We start from the raw sequence: 19,965 nt of genomic DNA on the forward strand, positions 1-19,965 counted from the left end.
GTCATGACCGTGGGACCCAGAGAAGCAGATCGAGGAGGCTGTGACCACTTGACGGTCCTGGAGGACGCGTGTGGACAGATGGGCCTCGTAGAACCCACGCTAGCCCTGCACCCCTGTCCTTCCAGGAGGAGTACCCCAGGGGTAGACTGGACATCTGGACTCCCAACTCTTTTTGGTGGTCGGGTCGACTGGGTGATTTTGCAGAGTATGGGCCTGGCTTATTTTTCATCAAGCATTGAGAGACTTGTCCCTTCTCCGGAAACATGGGGGGAGGTGATGTGGCCATGACTAGTGGTTCAAAGAGCTTTGGAGAAGGTCAAGTGGGTCTGCAACCCCCCGGGACACTAGCTGATGGGGGGCGGCTCTGCCAGGCGACATTAGGAATTTGGCAGACGTGAACGGACACACCTAGACTAGCAAGATGGATCTTGGTTTTTACAACACACTTACTTCATCAGGGGAGCAACGTGCCACAGTGACGGGAGGCCATCGTGGCCTCTCCCTGCCGCCTTTCATCTCTGAACCTGTTGTGCCATCTCTATGGTGCCTCTATGCCAAAGTGGACAGCCACAGCAGTTCTGTGCGGGGAAAACAAACTCATTATGGGAAACGGGGACACACCTGACCTCCCCTCTCATTTCCCAGCTTCCTTCATATCATCCAGTTTAGTGCTGGGTTCTCAACAGATAAGAAATAGTGCCATGTGGATGGGTGGTCCTAGATGAGCTAGTGGGTGTTTGGATGGGGTGGAGCAAGGGACGGAGGGAAGGAGGGACGAGACAGATGAGGGGATGACGAACCAGAGGTAGGTTTATTTCTCAGAGAGTGCCGTCTATGCCCCAGGCTCAGTGCTAACGTGGCATTATCAAATATCACTCCTGAGGAAAGTGTCTCAAATATAGTGCTGGTTACACCAGCACAGAGGATTTCATTCTTTATCCCGAGGGTTTCTGGTTTTAGAATTTAATGGTGTGTAAATCAGATTGCTCTCTGGTTCAGTGAGATCGTTGCCTGAAGATCATTGAATTTCTCCAGAGAGAACAGGGTCCAAGGTGTGTGCCACCTCCCCATTCCTCCCTGCTGGTCAGCATGAGCCTCGGTGTCTCTGTGGCCGTGCGTGCACACACGTGCCCAGTGTGCCTGGAGTCCCCTGTGTCTTTGTCTCTCTGTGGCCGTGCGTGCACACACGTGCCCAGTGTGCCTGGATGTCCCTGTGTCTTTGTCTCTCTGTGGTCGTGCGTGCACACATGTGCCCAGGGTGCCTGGAGTCCCCTGTTTCTTTGTCTCTGTGGCCGTGCATGCACACACATGCCCAGGGTGCCTGGATGTCCCTGTGTCTTTGTCTCTCTGTGGCCGTGCATGCACACACGTGCCCAGGGTGCCTGGATGTCCCTGTGTCTTTGTCTCTCTGTGGCCGTGCGTGTACACACTTGCCCACTGTGCCTGGAGTCCCCTGTGTCTTTGTCTCTCTGTGGCCATGTGTGCACGCATGTGCCCAGGGTGCCTGGATGTCCCTGTGTCTTTGTCTCTCTGTGGCCGTGCGTGTACACACTTGCCCACTGTGCCTGGAGTCCCCTGTGTCTTTGTCTCTCTGTGGCCATGTGTGCACACACGTGCCCAGGGTGCCTGGATGTCCCTGTGTCTTTGTCTCTCTGTGGCCGTGCGTGTACACACTTGCCCACTGTGCCTGGAGTCCCCTGTGTCTTTGTCTCTCTGTGGCCATGTGTGCACGCATGTGCCCAGGGTGCCTGGATGTCCCTGTGTCTTTGTCTCTCTGTGGCCGTGCGTGTACACACTTGCCCACTGTGCCTGGAGTCCCCTGTGTCTTTGTCTCTCTGTGGCCATGTGTGCACGCACGTGCCCAGGGTGCCTGGATGTCCCTGTGTCTTTGTCTCTGTGGCCGTGCATGCACACACGTGCCCACTGTGCCTGGAGTCCCCTGTGTCTTTGTCTCTCTGTGGCCATGTGTGCACACACGTGCCCAGGGTGCCTGGATGTCCCTGTGTCTTTGTCTCTGTGGCCGTGCATGCACACACGTGCCCACTGTGCCTGGAGTCCCCTGTGTCTTTGTCTCTCTGTGGCCATGTGTGCACGCACGTGCCCAGGGTGCCTGGATGTCCCTGTGTCTTTGTCTCTGTGGCCATGTGTGCACACACGTGCCCACTGTGCCTGGAGTCCCCTGTGTCTTTGTCTTTCTGTGGCCATGCATGCACACACGTGCCCACTGTGCCTGGAGTCCCCTGTGTCTTTGTCTCTGCCTGCTCCACCCCTCCTGACATTCTGTTTGTCTTTCCGTGTGTGCACACACATCTTTCAGACTTGGTCCTTTCCTTCCTTTCACCTGCCAGTCATTCCCAGTGCCACCAGGGCCCAGTGGGATGCTGCATGTTCTCTTCCATTCCCCGCAGTGACAGTTGCTCTCTGCCATCCATCAGATGGCACATCTTTACTTCTCAGCTGTGAGGACTGTCCTTCCTAGGGTGACACACTCTCTCTTGTAGCTCCAGCCTTTGTCCTCACATGCACCAGGCTCCCATCCTGCTCTCTGCTTCCGGGCATCTGAGGTGTGCCCAGCACATGGCTGTGCATGCCCAGCACCCCCAGCTTATCAGAGAGACGGGACAGTAGAAGCGGTCAGGCGAGGCAGAGAAGCAGGCCCCCACAGGAGCCCAGCAGCCCCGAGTTTGCCTCCTGGCCCCATCAGTTACCAGCTGAGTGGCCTGAGTCAGCTCACTTCACCTCTCCTCATCTGGTTCCTCACCTGTCAATGGGTGACAGCAGCACCTGCCTCGCAGGTTACTGTGAGGATAACATGAGCTGATGTGCGCACAGTAAGCATTCGGGAAATGTTAGCCACTCTCATCATAGTGATGACACCGTTGTTTCCAGCGGTCAGTCTCATATCTGGGAACCTGCACTCCTGTGTAGCCTTGTTTCCACACTCCCACATTTATATCCCTTTCCTCTTGCAGTGAAAGCGATGTCAAGCAACTCTGGCTGCAGCTGAAGAAGGACGAACCTCACTTACTGTCCAACTTCGAGGATTTCCTGACCAGAATCTTCTCGCATCTCCAAGAAGCCCACGAGGAGAAGAATGAACTGGAGTGCGCCCTGAAAAAGTGGGTACCTTCAGCTGCTCTCTGTACATATGTGCAAGAACAGGAACACAAAGTGCTCTTTTTCTTGTACTCTGTGACACCTCCTTTTCACTGTCTGCCAGAGCCGGGGCCAGCCCTATAGCTGTCACTTTATGTCTGTCTGTCTCTCTCTCACTATCTATCTTTCTATGTTTAAGCCCTTGCTCACATGTATTAGGTCCTCACCATATGCTAGGCACTATTCTAAATACTTTATATTCACTAGCTCATACGGACTATTTATTATTATCGGCATTTATAGATGAGGAAACTGAGGGACTGAAAGGTTAAGTACCACGCTCCAGAACACACAGCTTGTGAGTGGCAGAGCCAGGATTCACGGAGATAGCCTGGCACCCCAGACGAGTTGAACACCAGTCTGCCTGCCTCTGGACAGGAAGACACCCCCCCACACACATAATGGACCTACCCCCAACCCTGGACTGGCCCTCAGTCCACTGAATTTCCCCCTCCTGACCACTCCGTCCCATCAGGGGGTCACATTTCTCCTCTGCCCTGTTTGTGCCCAGGACCTCTCCAGATAACTGGCGATTTCTAGGAGCCCTGCTTTGCCCGGAGGAGGCAGGACCAGGCCAAGCGAACAGCAACACCTGACGAGGTTGCCCATTAATCGAGTGGGAGCAGCCAGGCACCCGAGGGCACAGATGCCGGGGCCGGGCAGCCTGGTGACGCCCAGCGGCCTGTGGGCATAAGTGGGCCGCTGCGGGCTGTGCTTGTCGGGGTACGTGATCCGTCACGGATACCTTACAACAGCCAGCTCGTGTGCTGGGCCACACGGGTCCCCAACTCGTCACCCTGACGGCGCAGCCAAAATGCAGGGCTGGGTTTGGGCCGAGCCCGGAAGGTGCCGTGCCCCCGCCCTGCGCGCTCGCCCCCACCCGGAGACGCGCTCCTATTCCCTAGGAACCCCCGCAATCCCAACGCAGACCACGCCCCTGCGCCCCCCCTCCGTGCGGAAGCTTCCAGCAAAGCTTCCTGGTGCCCAGCAGTGCGTCCTGGGGGCAGTGTTCACAGTCCCCAATTTAGTCACGCAAGCCCTAATTTATAACAAAAAGCGATCCCCGTGTGTCTTACTGTGTAATCACCTATCGGCACGTTACCCCGAGCTCCTTTGCATTTGGCCTCCCCCACATGAACTCTAAAAATAACTTACTGAGGTCCACTGGGTATACCCAGTTCTGCAAAAGAGGCTCTTTAGGACCCTGAGCTAGGAGAAAGTTGTGGCCAAATAGTGCTGGAGGGAACACGCTTTGGTTACAGCAATTTATGAGCATTTTGGGGAAAGGCCCCTAAGGCTTCGAGAAAGGAGGTCTTTAGCTGATTGAGCTGTGAGCCAGACAGATCCGAATTTGAATGTTGGCTCTGCCATCTACTACCTACTAGCTGTGTGACTTAGGCCAACTCTCTTGACCTCTCTGAGTCTCAACTTCCTTGTCTGTCAGATTGGGATGATAACAGTATCCATCTCCTAGAGCCGTGAGGATTAAATGTGATAATACAGGTAAGCATTTGAAGCAGTGCTGGCTGACACATAAGTATTCCATGAATGTTATAATAATAATTATTGTTGTTCTAAATGTTTGTCAATCTTAGAGGATTTGCTGGGTTGAAGTGGAGAGTTTCAGTCTTGATACAATCAGATGGGAAATTGCAGGATCGCTTTGCCCTTCCAGACAGCACGGTGCCTGTGTAGAGCCTCGCTGCTCCAAGTGTGGTCCAGGGACCAGCAGCATGAGCATCGCCTGGAAACTTCTTAGGAATGCAGAATCTCAGGCCTCACCCGGCCCTACTGAAGCTGCATTTTAACAAGATGTCCAGGTGCCTTGTGTGTGGATTGGAGAAGCAGGGGGTGGGGGGGGCTGTGAGTCAGGAGCTCTGGGTTTGAGTCATGGGTAGCTCTCCAACCAGCTAGCTCTGTGACTTTGCTCAAGTCTCTGGCCTCTCTGAGCCTGGTTTCCCACCTGTCACCTGATGGGGATGGACTCATTTCTGACCTTCACCACACCCCCACTCCCCTCTGACCCCAGCAAAAGTCTGGTGGCCCCCCCCCACCCTCACCCCTCTATCCCCCCCAACTCCCCCCACCCCACCCAGAGTGGAGGGTACTCTTGTTCTCTAAAGAGGGGAGGGTCGCAATCTGAATGGGTAGGCAATGACCCAGACCACTCCTGGAATCTTACCTGTAGGACCTGTTCTGCCCAGAGCTCCTGCTTTGCTGCAGTGCCTCTTAACCCTTACATCCATCTTAAAGTGGTATCTGCCAGGGTTTTTCCCTAATTTAGTGATTGCTTAAAAAGTTCTTGAGATGAAAGTCAAGGTCACTCTTGGCTGCATGTGCAAGACTACCTCTCAGCCAAAGGTTCCAGCTCTCTGTGACGGTTGCCTGTTGATATCCCTGCCAGCTACACCTGCCCTGGGGTCAGCCGAGGAAGGCGCACTCCTGGCCTGGGGGGCTCTGGTGGGATTGGGGACTCAGTTCTCTGGCCAGTCCCATTTCAGGGGTGTTTTCTGGGTGCAGAACCAGAGAACTGCAGGCTGTAGTGAGCAGAGCACTGCGACAGGAGAGGACAAACCTGAGTTCCTACCCAGGCACTGACACTGACCAGCTGTGTGAGCTCAGGCAACTTGCTTTACCTCTCTGTGTATTAGTTTCCTTATTGGTAACAAGAGAGAATGGGATTGGTGTATTTCAAACTTTTTGTGATTGTAACTCACTGAAATAAATGCGCTTGACTTTGCAACTTTCATACACTTATAAGTGTGCTTAACTGAAAATTTTCATGAAATGGTGCTTACGGTTATTGTATATTTGCATGCTCTGATATTTTCTTTTAGAATCTGTCTCATTCTCTTCAAGACAAAAAAAAAAAAAAAAAAAAAAAAAGGTTGGTCACATCCCGTTTCTGTGTCGACTAGACCAGAGATCTACAAGGGCCCTTTACAGCTGAGAAGTCAAACAGGAAACTGTAATCCCCAATAGGGTGTCAAACATGTAAATGGAATTCTTTACAAATGACTCAGGGTGAGGTTAGGTGATTCTGGGACATCAGCTAGGAGTCCAGTTTGGAGGTTTGGGCTTGTTTGTAGGAGGGCCATATCCAGGTGTATGTTCGTAAAGGAAGAGAAAGGAAGCTCTGGGGAGTGGTCTGGTTCAGGCTGGAGCTGGGGAATCCTGAGAACTGACAGCATGCCCCAGGCTCCTCCACAGCTGGCTTTTCAGTACAGGGTATAACATTTCAACTCCTTCTGGAAAATGAGCGCCTATCCCAGAGATGGTGATGAGAGCTTGGGTCATTACCGCTGTGGGTCCAGCTCAGGGCCAGGCACCAGGGGATATGGTACACGTGTTTCTAGTAGCTCGCATTTAACAAGCACTTACTCTGTGCCAGGCTCTGAGTTAAGCAAAGGGATCAGAGAGTCCCTATCTTCGGGGAATTTGTGATCACAACCATGAGCCAGAGCTTATCCACATAAAAATTCTGTCATGACGCTCACCAGAAAGTTCCCATGCTGTTGAAACACTAGATGGCATTGCCGCTGGCAGCGGCAGCCTTTGCTTCTTTTCCAAACCACATACCTCGTTTCTTTCTCCCACTGGGCCAGAGGCGATGGAACTGACCTCGGGCGGAATCTGGCCTCAACCAGGTCGGGCAGGACATGGGCTTCCTGCCCCCAGATCCCCAGGCTGGACCCTGCCCCTCAGGGTTTACAGCATTGCTGCAGGAAATGCAGCAGGCCCACCCCATTTCCCTCTCCAGGTTCACCTCCAGGTTCTGAAAGGTAGGACGATGCAGCCGGGTCAAGTGCTTGGGGAAGGCTCTTGATGACCCAGCCTCTGGGACATTGTCAGAAATAACTGGTCCTTCCTTACCTCCCTGCCGTGGATTTTTTTTTTTTTAACCTGCATATTGGGATCAGGGAAGAGGCAAGTCTGGGAGTGTTTGATCTCCTACCCCTTGTTCTTTGGGACAGAGGTTGAGGAAATCTCAGATTTGAGTCAGAATCCTGGATACAGTGTTTGCTTCTATAGCGAGGCCACTGGGAAGTAGCCACAGCCCCGTGGTGTGAGGTGGGGGACATGGTCAAATGCAGGAACCTCAGGTTAAAGCCCAGTTCCTCTGCTGAACTTCCCGAGTGAGGTGTATTCCCATCGTGCTGCCACTTCTCTTCAGGAAGTGGGAGTTACTGTACCACTGCGTCACTGTCCTCTGTGTCCACTGTGCAGAAGCTCAGAGAACTTTACAGTTAGCGTGAGGGATGGAGTTTGGACTTCGGAAGAACTTCTGGCCATCAGAATTAGGAATTTCTTTGCCATGGAAAGCATCCTCCCTAATGACCTTTTCCTGGAAAAAAGCTTGAGCTCTCCAGATATACAACTGTGCTGTCTGGAGGCAGCAGTCGGTCTGGACTTTTCACCAGAATTACTGGCAGGTGCTGAGGCCCCACCCGGGAGGGCCCAATGCACTTGGTCTGGGATCGGGGCTCGAAGTCTGCATTTATAAAATATTCTGAGGGATTTTGGTTTTTGACCAGAATTGGAATCTGCTGGATAAGTTGACCTGACAGGGTTCTTAACAAGGATCTAACCCCCAGGCTGGGGGTAAGGGTGAATTAGGCTGTGTCTGGGGTGTGCTTTGAGCTCTGGGGGGAAATGTGCTTTGTAGATCAAAGCCTGCCCCGGCTCAGTCCCCTGCAGCTCCACGGTCTGGGCAGGTCCCCCCGGGGGCAGGTCCCCCAGGCCACCGGTCCCTCATCACCAGGGGAGCACACTTGGCCTTGACAAACTTGGCAACACTCTCCATGCCCTCATTGGAATCAGTTCCTCACGTGCAGTCCTTCCTTGTCCAATTGAGTCGGGCCTCAGGTAGTTTCTTGGGAGCGTGTGGGCCCTCACGTTGTAGCCCCTGCCCAGCCACCATCCAGAGTGATTTCCCCGGGCTCTAGGACCGTGTCCAGCCAGGAGATAATGTGTCTTACTATGCCCGACTATGATCCCTGGTCCCCCAACACAAGCCTGAGAATTGGTGTTCTGTGATGTGGAGTTTGGGGACCTGGGAATCTTTGGGGAGGTCAGCATTTCCTTGGCTATACAAGCAAATAAAGCATCATATATATGACAGGTGGCCCTATGTGCCACCTGTGAAGGAAGGGCCTTAGCTGCGTGGTTATCGAATGCTAGCTTGCTTCAGAATGAGCAGAGAATCTTGATTAAAAGGTAGATTCCTAGGTCCCTCCCCCCAGAGAATCTAAATCCGTATGTCTTCGGGAGAGGCCCAAGAATGTGCAGACAGACCACAGAGCACACTTTGAGAGATGCTGCTCTAGGTCGTCTTGCCAGAAAGTATCAGCCTGCATAGGTACAGCCAGAGTGCCCTTCCAGTCTGTAATTGTACTCCTGCTCAGAGGATAAGAAGTTCTCGGTGAGGGCTCGAGGTGATGAGGCTATGGCGTAGTTGGGCACCTGTGTTTTATTGGTGTGTTATTATGTGAGGCGGCAGCACGCTGGTTACCATCGCCCTGAGAGCAATTGGAAAGGTGAGGACTGTTTGTGCTCTGCATGCTCCATGAGCATCATTTGTAAACCTGACTAATGAAAAATGGTTTGCTTTATGGGATGGGATAAAGCTGCAAAGTTGGTTTATACAAGACAGCAGTATCTAATTAGGAAGAAACCATCCATCTTGAAAATTCAATTGGCGACTTCACAGCCTTTGCAGAATTTTCTACAAACGCTTATTTTCCTTTCATTAAGCTCCACTTGAATCATGTGTGCGTGCGCATGAGTGACAGAGAGAGAGAGACAGAGGCAGAGAGAGAGACATACAATTGGAGTCCAAGAGAGACTGATTTCAGGGGTACAAGAAAACCCGAAATAAGATTTTTCTTGTAAGAGTTTCTCCTTGCTGTCCAGAGACTGCAGGGGCTGAGAGAAGATGGCAGGGGGCAGTGGTGAGTCTGAATCTCTTCCATACCATTCTCACCTCAACCACAAAGCTGGCTGAGGCGGAACTTGCTTCCATTTTCTTCTCTGACAAATAGCAGACTCATTGAGACGGTTCAAATCCAGAGTGTTCACTCTGATCAGTGCATGTGGGGAAGGGGTGGGGGAGACAAAGGAAAAGGAGTCAGGCCCCTGCCGTGACCTTGGCCCTGCCCAGCACTCTAGTGCAGTCATTGGAGCCCCATTCCTTGCTCTGGTTTCTGCTCTCGCCACAATTGACAGACTCCAGATGGAATTTGGATCGCTGACAATCCTAAACACTAACATACGGAGTTGTCAGTTTTTAAACTTAGGATGCTTGGAACACCGGTGTGCTGTTGTGGATGGGACATCGGACTGGGAATCAGATCCTTCTCCACTCCCCTGCCAGGGAATCTGGGTGACCACAGGCGGGTAGCTTCACTGCTTTGACAAACCCTCATTTTCTTCACATGCAAAACAAAGAATATGGGAATACATGGGCTTTTTCTGCTCATCGTCTGTGATGGGGAAGGCGGATTCTTTCTCCTTTGCATCTGCCTTTCACCAGACTTTGCAAATTAGCAAATGGTGATCAGATCACTTCCTGCCCACACAGAAACACATGAAATCAGAATGACTACTCTCCAAGGCCAGTGGCCGGTTTTGAAGGTCTTCCTTGAGTTCAAGTTTGTGAAATTAATGTAAAACAGAGAAATGTCTCTTGTTCCATCCAAGGTCAAGACTATACCTTAATTTAGGGAAGGGAGAAGGTACTTTCTTCCTGGAATGATTTCAGCATACCCCTGCCTAGAACATAGGAGGTGGACCAGATGACTTTCTGAAACCCTCCAAAATCTGACCAGATTTTGTTCCTAAGTAAAGACAAAACAGAGAGGAAACAGGGGAAAAACATGTTTTGACCAAGCAATATTCTAGTGAAGGAAGTTCTTGGCCTGTGTGTCATTAGCGGAAACCCGAGTGGTACTGAGTATTAATGCTTTACTCTAGTGTGGTACCTTAACTCTCGGTGTGCAAAGCACTTTGTGAAGGTTAATTAATTTTCACAGTCCCCGTGGGAGGCTGGCAGGGCTAATTATTGCTAACTACATCTCACTTTCCAGTTCCCTGTAAATTATCTGTAAAGGCCTCTCAGAGCCTAAGCCTTGTATTTCAGGAGAATCCCTATTTCCCCACCCCTCCTCTCTTCCCCACACATGCATGCCCTCGCGTGCACGTGCACACACAGACACTTATGCTCCTCCTTCAGAGAGGGGATGTCTGCCACAGCCAGACACTCTCAGTGGCATTTCATCCTCTACGTTGGACTTGCGCTTTGTATCCTGGCTTTTAGTAGGACTCATTCTTTCAGATACATCTCTGCCCATATGGCATTCTCAGGACACAATTGTTACTCCTTCCTCTCATGGCTGAAAATCTCCCTTTCCCGGACTCAGCCTTTCGTCACGTTTCCCCTGACAACTCCACCATCCTCCCCAGCACCCAAGCAGGTAGCTCCCTCCACTTTCTGTCCAGTCAGCAGTCACAGCATTACTACCAGCTGGAACCCAGCAAGGCACTGGGGGGTGAGGTCACTTCACGGTGTGAGGCTCCTGCCTGTTTCTTTCCTCTGTGCTGCGTTAGCATTGGACTTGGTGTTTTCAGATGCTAAATTCCTGGTGTGCACTCTTCCCTAAGGCTAAATTATTTTACCCAGATTGTTGCCTTACGAAGGACTTAATCAATACTTTTTAATGTTGTTGGTGATATTATGGATCTCTCTTTCCACATTTACTCTTCTCTACTGAGCCACCCCAGCTTAGGTCCTTCCCCGTGTCTTCTGTTTCCTAACGCATCCCCATTCCTGAACAGGTCTTCATACCACGTACACCAAGCTGCTGCATGATTCCCCTTCAGCTTCTACTTGCCTCTTGGCTAAAATCTGAAGGAATTGTAGAGTAGCAACTCACAAAATGATGTCTACAGGTCTCTGCAGAATCAGAGAATTCATTTAATTAGAATTTATTAAATGCAGTCTATCTGCTACCTATTGTGGAAGACACTTCCACATGCATATTCTTATTTAATCCTCACAACCCTTTTCTAAGGACATAATGCCATCTGATTTTCCAGATACAGAAAACTTCAGGCTCACTTAGGTAATGCGACTTGTCCAAGGACATAAAGCTTGTAAATATCAGAACCAGCATTTAAACTGAGGCCTTCTAGCTCTGGGTCTGATGAGCTCTGAGCAGTCATGGCTGTTAGCAGGGGTGTTGTGACCTAAACTGCACTGACATATGCCAGAGGAGCCACCCAGCCATCATAGTGAAGTAGGAAGCAGAGAACCAACAGTAGTGCTCATGACTATTATTTACCCTGGCTGGCTCCTTCACACATTTGTCCCTCTGTCGCCCTGAGAACTTATGTCTCTTTCCTTCCCTTTTCTTTCGTCTGTTCTCTTTCTCCTCCTCCCCTTGTAGCTCAAAATAACTAGACACAGACAGCAGAGAATGAAATCATTGAATGCTGCCCTGAAAGTGTGTGTGGAGGGGGGTGTTTGAGAATGACTAATAGAAGGCAGGTTTACTATTTATGCCCACATGTTATTAATTAATATTAATAGCTCAGAGAGCTCTATTACAGATTGCTGTCCTTGTGTTGTTCAACATTTTTTTTACCAGTGACATGAATAAGGGACATAAGGGGCAATATTTTGTAGTATAGAGTTCCACCCATAAAAAGGATATAACAGACATAAGACTTTATGCACCAAACAACATAGCAGCAAAATATTAGGTTGGTGCAAAAGTAATTGCGGTTTTGGCAACTATTTTTAACTTTTTAAACCACAATTTCTTTTGCACCAACCTAATCCATAAGGCAGAAACTTTTATAAAAACAAAGAAAATTTGATAAAAACAAACAATACTTTAGAAGAATTTTAGAAGACTTTAATAAACCTATCTCCAATTTGACACATTAGTCGGGAAAAGTACATTAAATATATATAGCATTTGAAGCCATCAACCAGCAGGCTTAATTTAAGCGATGAATGTAGAGTTTTGTGCCATACAGTAAAATACACATGCTTCTCATAAAACTTACATAAAAATTGATAGTGTTTTGGGCTACAAAGGAAAGGTTAATAGATTCCAAAAGGTAAATATTCTCTTTTTATGACATAATAAAGCTGGAAACTAATAGTTTGTTTATTTTAAAAAACACTCTTCGAAATAACTCTCATAAAAGAAGTAATCAAATCCAACATTAGAGATTATTTAGCTTACATTATGATTGAAAATTTAAAATATCAACAAAACTTGGACGGTCATTGAGTCCACTGAACAACCAGTTGGGATCCATTAAGATAGTGACAGGCTAGAGAGATGAATCGAATCTAACAAACATGAAATCTAACAGAATTACATTTGCAATCTTACCCAAATCTAAAAACCCAATGGCAGAAGCAAAAAGTGGGAGCCATGTGATTCAGTAGCGTCATCTTGAAAACAAAAACAATCACACAGCCATAAAGTTTAGATCTGTTAGTTGACAAATGCGTTCAACATTCATCACCTGTGATGTAGCTGTTAAGAAAAATTATGTGCTCTTAGGCTGCATGAATGACTGTGAGCATCTAGAACAGAGAGGTAGTATTTCAGCTGTAACCTATCCTGCTCTGACTTCATACACAGGGCATTCACCTTGAGGCTCCGGGGCTGGAGAAAGCTAAATTAGAGCCCATTCAGAGAGGAGTAAAACAATGGTGGAGGGAGTGACAAAAGCAAAAACAAAACAAAACAACACTCCACGTGAGACATGGTTAGAGGAAGCGGAGAGGCATGGCTGGAACACAAGCCTACTCCTTGAAGTCTTAATGCTGTTTCAAATATATGAAAGGTTTTTATGCAGAGCGGGGATAAGGTCATAGAAAGACATATTTCTGTGAGCCAGGATATTCTAAGATGAAAGAGCTGCTTAGAGATCTAGCAAATTTTCTATCACTGGACAGGTTCTAGCCTAGTTTGTTTTAATACGTGGTAGGGAGATTGTGGCAAGGATTTTACCATTGGAAAAATAGGTGGTTGAAGCAGACAAACCTGAAATTCTTCAATTCCCTTGGAATCTGGTGTTCCCCCACTATGTTGCTTGGGCTTCTGAGTTTTGTGTCCAACGTCTTACATTGATTTCTTACAGATTTTTAGCATTAACATTTTGAGTCCAGGTCCTGTGGGTGATATAAATATCTGACTGTTTAAGACCTAGTTGAGACAGCATAAACCCAAATGGAACAGTTGTTCAGGACTTTAAAATTAAATGTCAGATAAAGACATGGTGTCCTAAGAGTTCGGAGAAGCAGGGTCAGTGAGGATTGGAATAAATGGGGAAACCTTCATGGCGACGACTCAACATCTGTGTTTGTGTACGTGAGGCAATAAGAGTGGTTTTAGGAATTGTGGCAACAAAAATGTATATACTAAGCAGACATAATTGGTTGCTTGTTTCCTTTGATGACAGGGTGTGGTGTGCCTGGCTGGAATTACACACACGATATGTACAGATCTTTTCATAGTGTCTCTCACCATCTTTGCTCTCACAGCCACTGCAGAGCTCCCTGCAGATGCAGGCTTTGGGCTCTGCAGCTCCTGCTCTCACAGCCTTGTCTTTACCCTATTGGTCTGACAGCAGTTTTTATTGACTACGCTTTCTGTTCTTCATCTTCCTGATTGCCTGTGACCCTTTCCAAACCCAGCAGCTCTTTTATCCTTGAAGGGGAAACTTCTTCCCCTGCCTTCTGAAGCCCATCATAGTAACTACCGTAATAAACAATCCCTACATTTATTTAGGGCTGTGGAGTTCCAAATGCTTTCCACACCCGCTCTCGTGTTTGTCATTCATCATGGCAATGCCAGGATCTAAGGTCAGAGACCTTGCCCAAGGTCACAGGGAGGAAATGAACTGGTTCTGGGATCCCAACTCAGGGCTCTGACTCCTGAGCTGGTTTTAGTGATGTGAATGGTGTGAACGGCACCTTAATGTTCCCCATTCCTGGGGCTCATGTGTCTGATCCAGGCTGGTCATGAGTCGCTCTCATCCTCTGAAGTCATTCAGGTGTGGGCAGTCTCCCAGGAGGCCAGCTTTATTCCAACGCATTTCCAGGGCTTGGTTCCATGTATGAGTCTGGTTGGGCCCATGATCACTGATGCCCAGCTGGACGCCCAGTGCTTCTTTGCAGTGGACCCAGCCTTTGCAAGTGAGGGCTGGAAGTACACAACTTTCAGAGACCATGTCTGCTTTTCCTCCATTTCTTTTTCTAGCAGCTTGCAAAATTACTTCATGGCTAGCAAACTGACATGTGAGCACGAAATTCATAGAGTTTATTAATTTAATCAAGTACAACTTAGAGCAAAGTTAGTGTAACACATTTAGTGATAGTATAGAATGAATGCCCTGTATAGTTTTTAGGCATAAATGGTGAACAGCTTATATGAATGACTGTAATTAGTTTGCTTTTACAGAGCCACATGAATTTTTAAGTTGCTTTCATCTCCCTTTATTGGTTCTCCAGTATTTATACAGTTGCAATCACTATCTCAAGTTTTTCTTGACACCATTTCCCATTTAGCATCTGAATTTCTTCAAGCACAGAAAGCTAATTCCAGGGTCCAAGGGAAGACCATCCTTCTTTCTGAAAGTTCTTTCAAACTGTATCCATTTCTATCCCTGAGGTGTCCCTGTTTAACAGCAGGTGCCTTTGCTCCTTATTTCTCTCCAAGATTTTCTTGTAATTGTTATGGCTTAGCTAAGAACAAACGGAACATTCCAAACCATCTGTCCTTTCCGAGAGCAGATTTCTTACTCTTAGCCCAAAAGACCTTTGTTACGCCCGCGATGGAACACAGTGATAAACCCAGGGCTCCAGAGCATGGAAGCCTTGCAGAGCTGTCCCCTTTTGCCGAGTACATGCTGGAGCCATTGCTGTACTCACTGCCAAGTCGGGTTTCTGCTTCTGGGGCTACAGCTAAGAAAGGGAGCTCCGAGGCTGGCGCGCTGACTGAGTGACCTTGACCTTGGAGACTCACACCAGTCCTGTGTCTGGGTCAGTTTTGTGGTTTCTGTAGCATTGGAAGGATGCCAGTCATCGCTCTGTCTGTGTGTGTGGTGTAAATGTTCCCCCACAGGGAGCAAGTGAGAAGGTGCGGAGAGAGGGCTGTGGTACAGCTTCGGGCAGCAGGGGCAGCTGGCACTGGATTAGAGTCCCAAGAGGACATAGGGACACAGGGAGGTAGGAGTTAAAATGTTGAAAGGCTCAGGGAAATAAATACATGCCCATCCTTGATGTTTTCTTCAGAAATCTCCTCAGGACCTCTTAGAACCGAGAGCCAGGGCCATTTCCCAAATTATTTAAGTCTCCTTACTTGAGTAAAGGGTGGAGGGGGCTTGCTGTCATTTGAGTTTAGAAATGTAAGTGCCAAAATTTGCAGGATATATGTGTGTTACGTGCTCAGAACAGACCTTGAAAGCTGTGACATCAGCCTGTTCCTGGAGCCTGGAGTCCCCTTAACAGGAGAAGAAGAGGGTGGAGAGTGAGGAAGAGGGTCTTTCCTGCAAGTCAGAGAAAAGGCATAAAAAGGCAGTCCCTGGGAATGTTAGTGCGTTAGTGTGCTGACTTCCTATCCCGGGTCGAATGCTAATAATACCTCATCCTTCCTGTTTGAATTGGGGTGGGGGGCATTTGAAGGAGGACCTATTACTGGGAAAGAAGAAGGAACCACCCCAGGGTGATCTCCCAACCTTGTCCCCACAGCCACTTTTGTCTTCTTGGTATAGGAGCCCAGAGCCCAGGAACTTCCTTCCCGTCCTGTGAGGCTCTTCCATATCGGGAGATGATGCTGAGGGGGGGTGTGGCCATCTCATCATCACACCAGCCTTTGACCAACCTTGCCCTTCTCGTACTGTTTGCCTTTGGCCCCATTCCTAGAGGGCACGAGCACCTGGACAGGTGTGGCCCCTTCCTTTGCAGGCGGTGTGATGGTGGTGGTTGTCATTGTCATTTAATCTTGCGAGATCTTGTGAGAAATGTGGATCACACAAACTTAAGCACACAATTTTAAGAGAGCCCCCTGATAGTGCAATTCAGACAGTGCTGATATGGCCAGGTAGAGAAAACGCATCCAGAGTAGAAACAAGACAAACCAAGAAGCCAAACAGAAAAGAAGCCTACACAACTTTATGTTGCCTACAAGCAAAAGGGTCACCTTCCCTCCAGTGGGCAGAAGGGAAGGTGAGTATAGCAGAGGCCACGGGCTTGGTGTTGACATAAAGCGGAGTAAAGGAAGATGGCGCCAGGGAGGCTTCTGGGAGTGGGTCACTGGGCAGTGATGGCCAGGAGATAGGAGGAGGAGAAGTCCCACTGGCCTCTGCAGTCAGCTAATCCTGAGGAACTGGTCCTGCACCCCTGGCTGACCTGACTATCACCACGTCACCCCACCACCCACAGCTCCCGGTGGGGTTCTGGTGCCCTCCTCCAGGACATGCTTCTGTGGGATAACAGAATTCAGTGTAGACCTCAGCAAACTCTCCTTTTGCCCTCTCTGCAGGAAAATTGCTGCTTATGATGAAGAAATCCAGCATCTCTATGAGGAGATGGAACAGCAAATCAAAAGTGAGAAGGAGCAGTTTCTGCTAAAGGTGAGAGTCCCATCCTGAGGCAAGGCTCTGCGGGACGGGATGAAATCTCACAGACTCTGACTACCTCCCCCAATTTAAGATTGCAGTGCCTCACCCATGGTACTGTTGACCCCCTCTTTCTCTGCTTTATTTATTCATTTCGAGGCACTAGTCACCTTCAACCATGATATGTAATGTCCTTGTTTATTTTTATTGATTGTGGTCTGTCTCCTCCTCCTAACTTGTAAGCTCCACAAGAGCAGCAATCTTTGTCTTTTACTTACTAGTGTGTTTTCAGCACCTTGACCATGCCTGGAACATAGTAGGTGTTCAATAGTTGAATCAATGAATAAATGAACAAGTAAACAAATAAATGAACGAAAGGAGGAAGGTGCGTGCTTTACCAGTGAAAGCATCCTGAAGACTGGGTCTGACATTGGCTGGTCCCCAGACCTAAATGGCAGGCCCACCCAAGTACACCAGCCCATGCCTCTCGATGCCCAACAGCTCCCCCTGGGGACCATCATTAGAGGCTATACATCCCGTTTTTTCTCTAGACACCTAAGATATTTAGTACCCAAGACAAATCAAATCCCACCGTCCTCCAAGAGCATGGGAGAAATTTTAATTCATATCTCCTGTTCCCCGTCTGGTACTTAGCCTCCTACCAAGCTCTGCTGTTTGTCTTCGGAAGTCAGAACCGGCGAAATCTTCTCCTTTTCTGAGCAGGGTCCTTTTGGAACACACTCATAAAACAAAGCTACAAGAAACTCTCTGTTATCCATTTTTGGATTATCTCCTTGGTGGGTTCTCAGCAGAAAGACTTTGGCCTCCTGTCTTGTCAGTTTGGGCTGCTATTACAAAAATACCACAAGCTGGGTGGCTTAGAAACAGCAGACATTTACTTTGGACCATTCTGGAGGCTGGAAGAGGGTGCCGTTCTGGTGAGGGCTGTGTTCTGGCTGCCGACTGCTGACTCCTCTCATGCTGGAGGAGGGAAGCGTGCTCTGCGGGGTTGCTTTTATAAGGGCATTAATCACCTCATGTCGTTACCCTGGGGGTTAGGTTTCAGCATATAGGTTTTGGGGGCCACAACATAGAGACCACATCGTCCCCTGCCCCTCAGCACTGAGCCAGGGCTGCTGTCACAACCACTTCCCTCCTTAATGCAGGTTGGTTTGAACCAATTTTTAATTGTAGGCCTCTTCGATTATTCACACTATAGCACCATTTATTATCACAGATGTCATTCAAACTGAGAGGGAGTCTGGATGCTTTCCAGAAAAAGCCGTCCCTGTTCTTCAACTAGAGCCCTCTGGAGACTTGTCAGAATTTCCCGACCTCCCCCACCCCTACCCTCCTGTTCTGTTTTAGAGATTTACAATATTCTGGCTGCTCCCTGACCTTCAGCATCGTGAATGAGTATATGGCAGACAGAACTCACACATTCTTCTTCTAGCAGACACTAAAATAGCCTTTTGAGAACAGCAGCATTTTCCCCTGCCGTGGGAGAGCTGCTTCCTTTACCCCAAATGACCTGCACAGAGAGGCTGAGCTCTGGGGTCCCCTCTGCCTGGCCCATGACTGCAGGTCAAAGGTCCTGGCTAAAGAAAGGGGCATGCTTCCAGAAGCGAAAGGTGGGACAAGGCCTGGGGATTGGAAGTAGGAAGAGGTCAGAGGGAAAATTCAAGGACCAGTTAGTGCCACAGAAGGCGACCTGACCGTGCTGCTGGACCCTTTCCCGACGCCCTCTGCTCCCTGCTTCCCCCTTCTCAATACCAGATGGCTTTCAGGCTCAGTGCTTAGATGTATGCTGTTTGCATAAACATGGAAACGGTTGCCGTGTGCTTGGCCATGCTGCTAAGCCTTTGGGTGACAGGCTTTGTCCTGGCCACAGCGTGAGGACCGTGGAGTTACAGTTTATGACAGCGTGGAAAAGGCTGGAGCCTGTGGCCAGGGTTTGGATTCTGGCTCTGTGTTTAGCAGTTAGTTTGACCATGAGGGAAATATGGCTCCAGGATAATAGACCCCTGAAAGCTCTGTGCAGACGGGGGAGGGGGTGACATGGCACAGGCCCGTTGTGGGGGTGGCAGCCTCTGTGTGGGGGTCCTGGAGCTGCTCATATCCCTGGCAGTGTCCGCCAGGTGCCTGCTCTGTGAGCAGCAGAAAGCTCAGTGAAGCACGTTTCCTGTAACCAAAGGTTGGGAGGAGAAACCGCCTCATCAGGGCTGCCTCTGCCATAGTGTGTGGTTCCGATGAGGACAATCACAGGCTCTGAGCTGCAGTTACCTACCCGGAAATGAGCAGAGGAACCAGGAGACGTCACAGGTGATGAGTCCAGGAACTACCCTGAGCCTTGCAAAGGCCTCTGCCCCGAGGGCGCCGTGCCTCCCCACTCTGCTGCTGCCCCGGCCTGCCCAGCCTCCCAGCCCGGGCAGGGCTGCCCCTCTAGGGCTGTCTCCCAGGGCTGTCCTCATTGGGAAGGAGTCGGTCCATGTCAGGGGAAACCCGGCGGCTCCTGTAGTGAGTTACATGAGGTTATAATGGTTTCTTCTCTTCCTACACGGTTTGCACCTCTGTTCTTCCTTCAGGCAAGTGGAGAGCAGTAGGTAGCATGGGTATTTTTGTTTCTATTCTGTGAACAAAGGCACCCTGGTCTAGAAGAATGCAGCAGGTGAGTGGGCAAGGCCAGAGCTGGAACCCAAGCCAACTGATGCCCAGTTCGGGACCCGACAGCACGCCAGGCTCTGTTGAGAGTGTCAGGCATCCTGACAACCCACACGCTTTCCTCTTTATCCCACAACCAGGTCCTTTCATACCTGCATCATCAGCGCCTCCGCGTCCCTGAGTGGGAAGCCCAGGTCTGGGGCCTGGGAAACCTCAGTCATGGTGGGTACAGTGAGGACCCAGACCCGCAAGAGGTGATTCCCTGTGTTTCCAGAGCGAGGGCTGGTTAAGGGATCAGATGACAGTGCCCAATGTGGAACAGATTATCCCAGTTGGAAGGAGAATCCAACCCCAATTTACAGATGAGGAGACTGATCCTGACATGGGATCTCAGGCCCTTGTCCTGTTCCCCCTGTTTGGTACCCCCCATTAACTGACACTGACTCTCTCTGGGGGCTGTGCACGGTCACCGGTCATGCCGTACTGAGTACTTGTCCTTTTTCCTCA

General features: G+C 49.4%; 1 protein-coding gene across 1 annotated transcript in view; it reads left to right on the forward strand.

The window, feature by feature from the left end:
• CRACR2A (calcium release activated channel regulator 2A) overlaps window positions 1–19,965 on the forward strand; it is a 132,659-nt gene that overhangs the window by 65,856 nt on the left and 46,838 nt on the right. The window contains exons 6-7 of the mRNA XM_081058768.1: window positions 2,973–3,119; window positions 16,722–16,812. Coding sequence (XP_080914894.1) covers window positions 2,973–3,119; window positions 16,722–16,812 — 238 coding nt within the window. The remainder of the gene's footprint in view (window positions 1–2,972; window positions 3,120–16,721; window positions 16,813–19,965) is intronic.

This window comes from Rhinolophus hipposideros (genome assembly GCF_964194185.1).
Source record: "Rhinolophus hipposideros genome assembly, chromosome: 9".
Classification (NCBI taxonomy): domain Eukaryota; kingdom Metazoa; phylum Chordata; class Mammalia; order Chiroptera; family Rhinolophidae; genus Rhinolophus; species Rhinolophus hipposideros.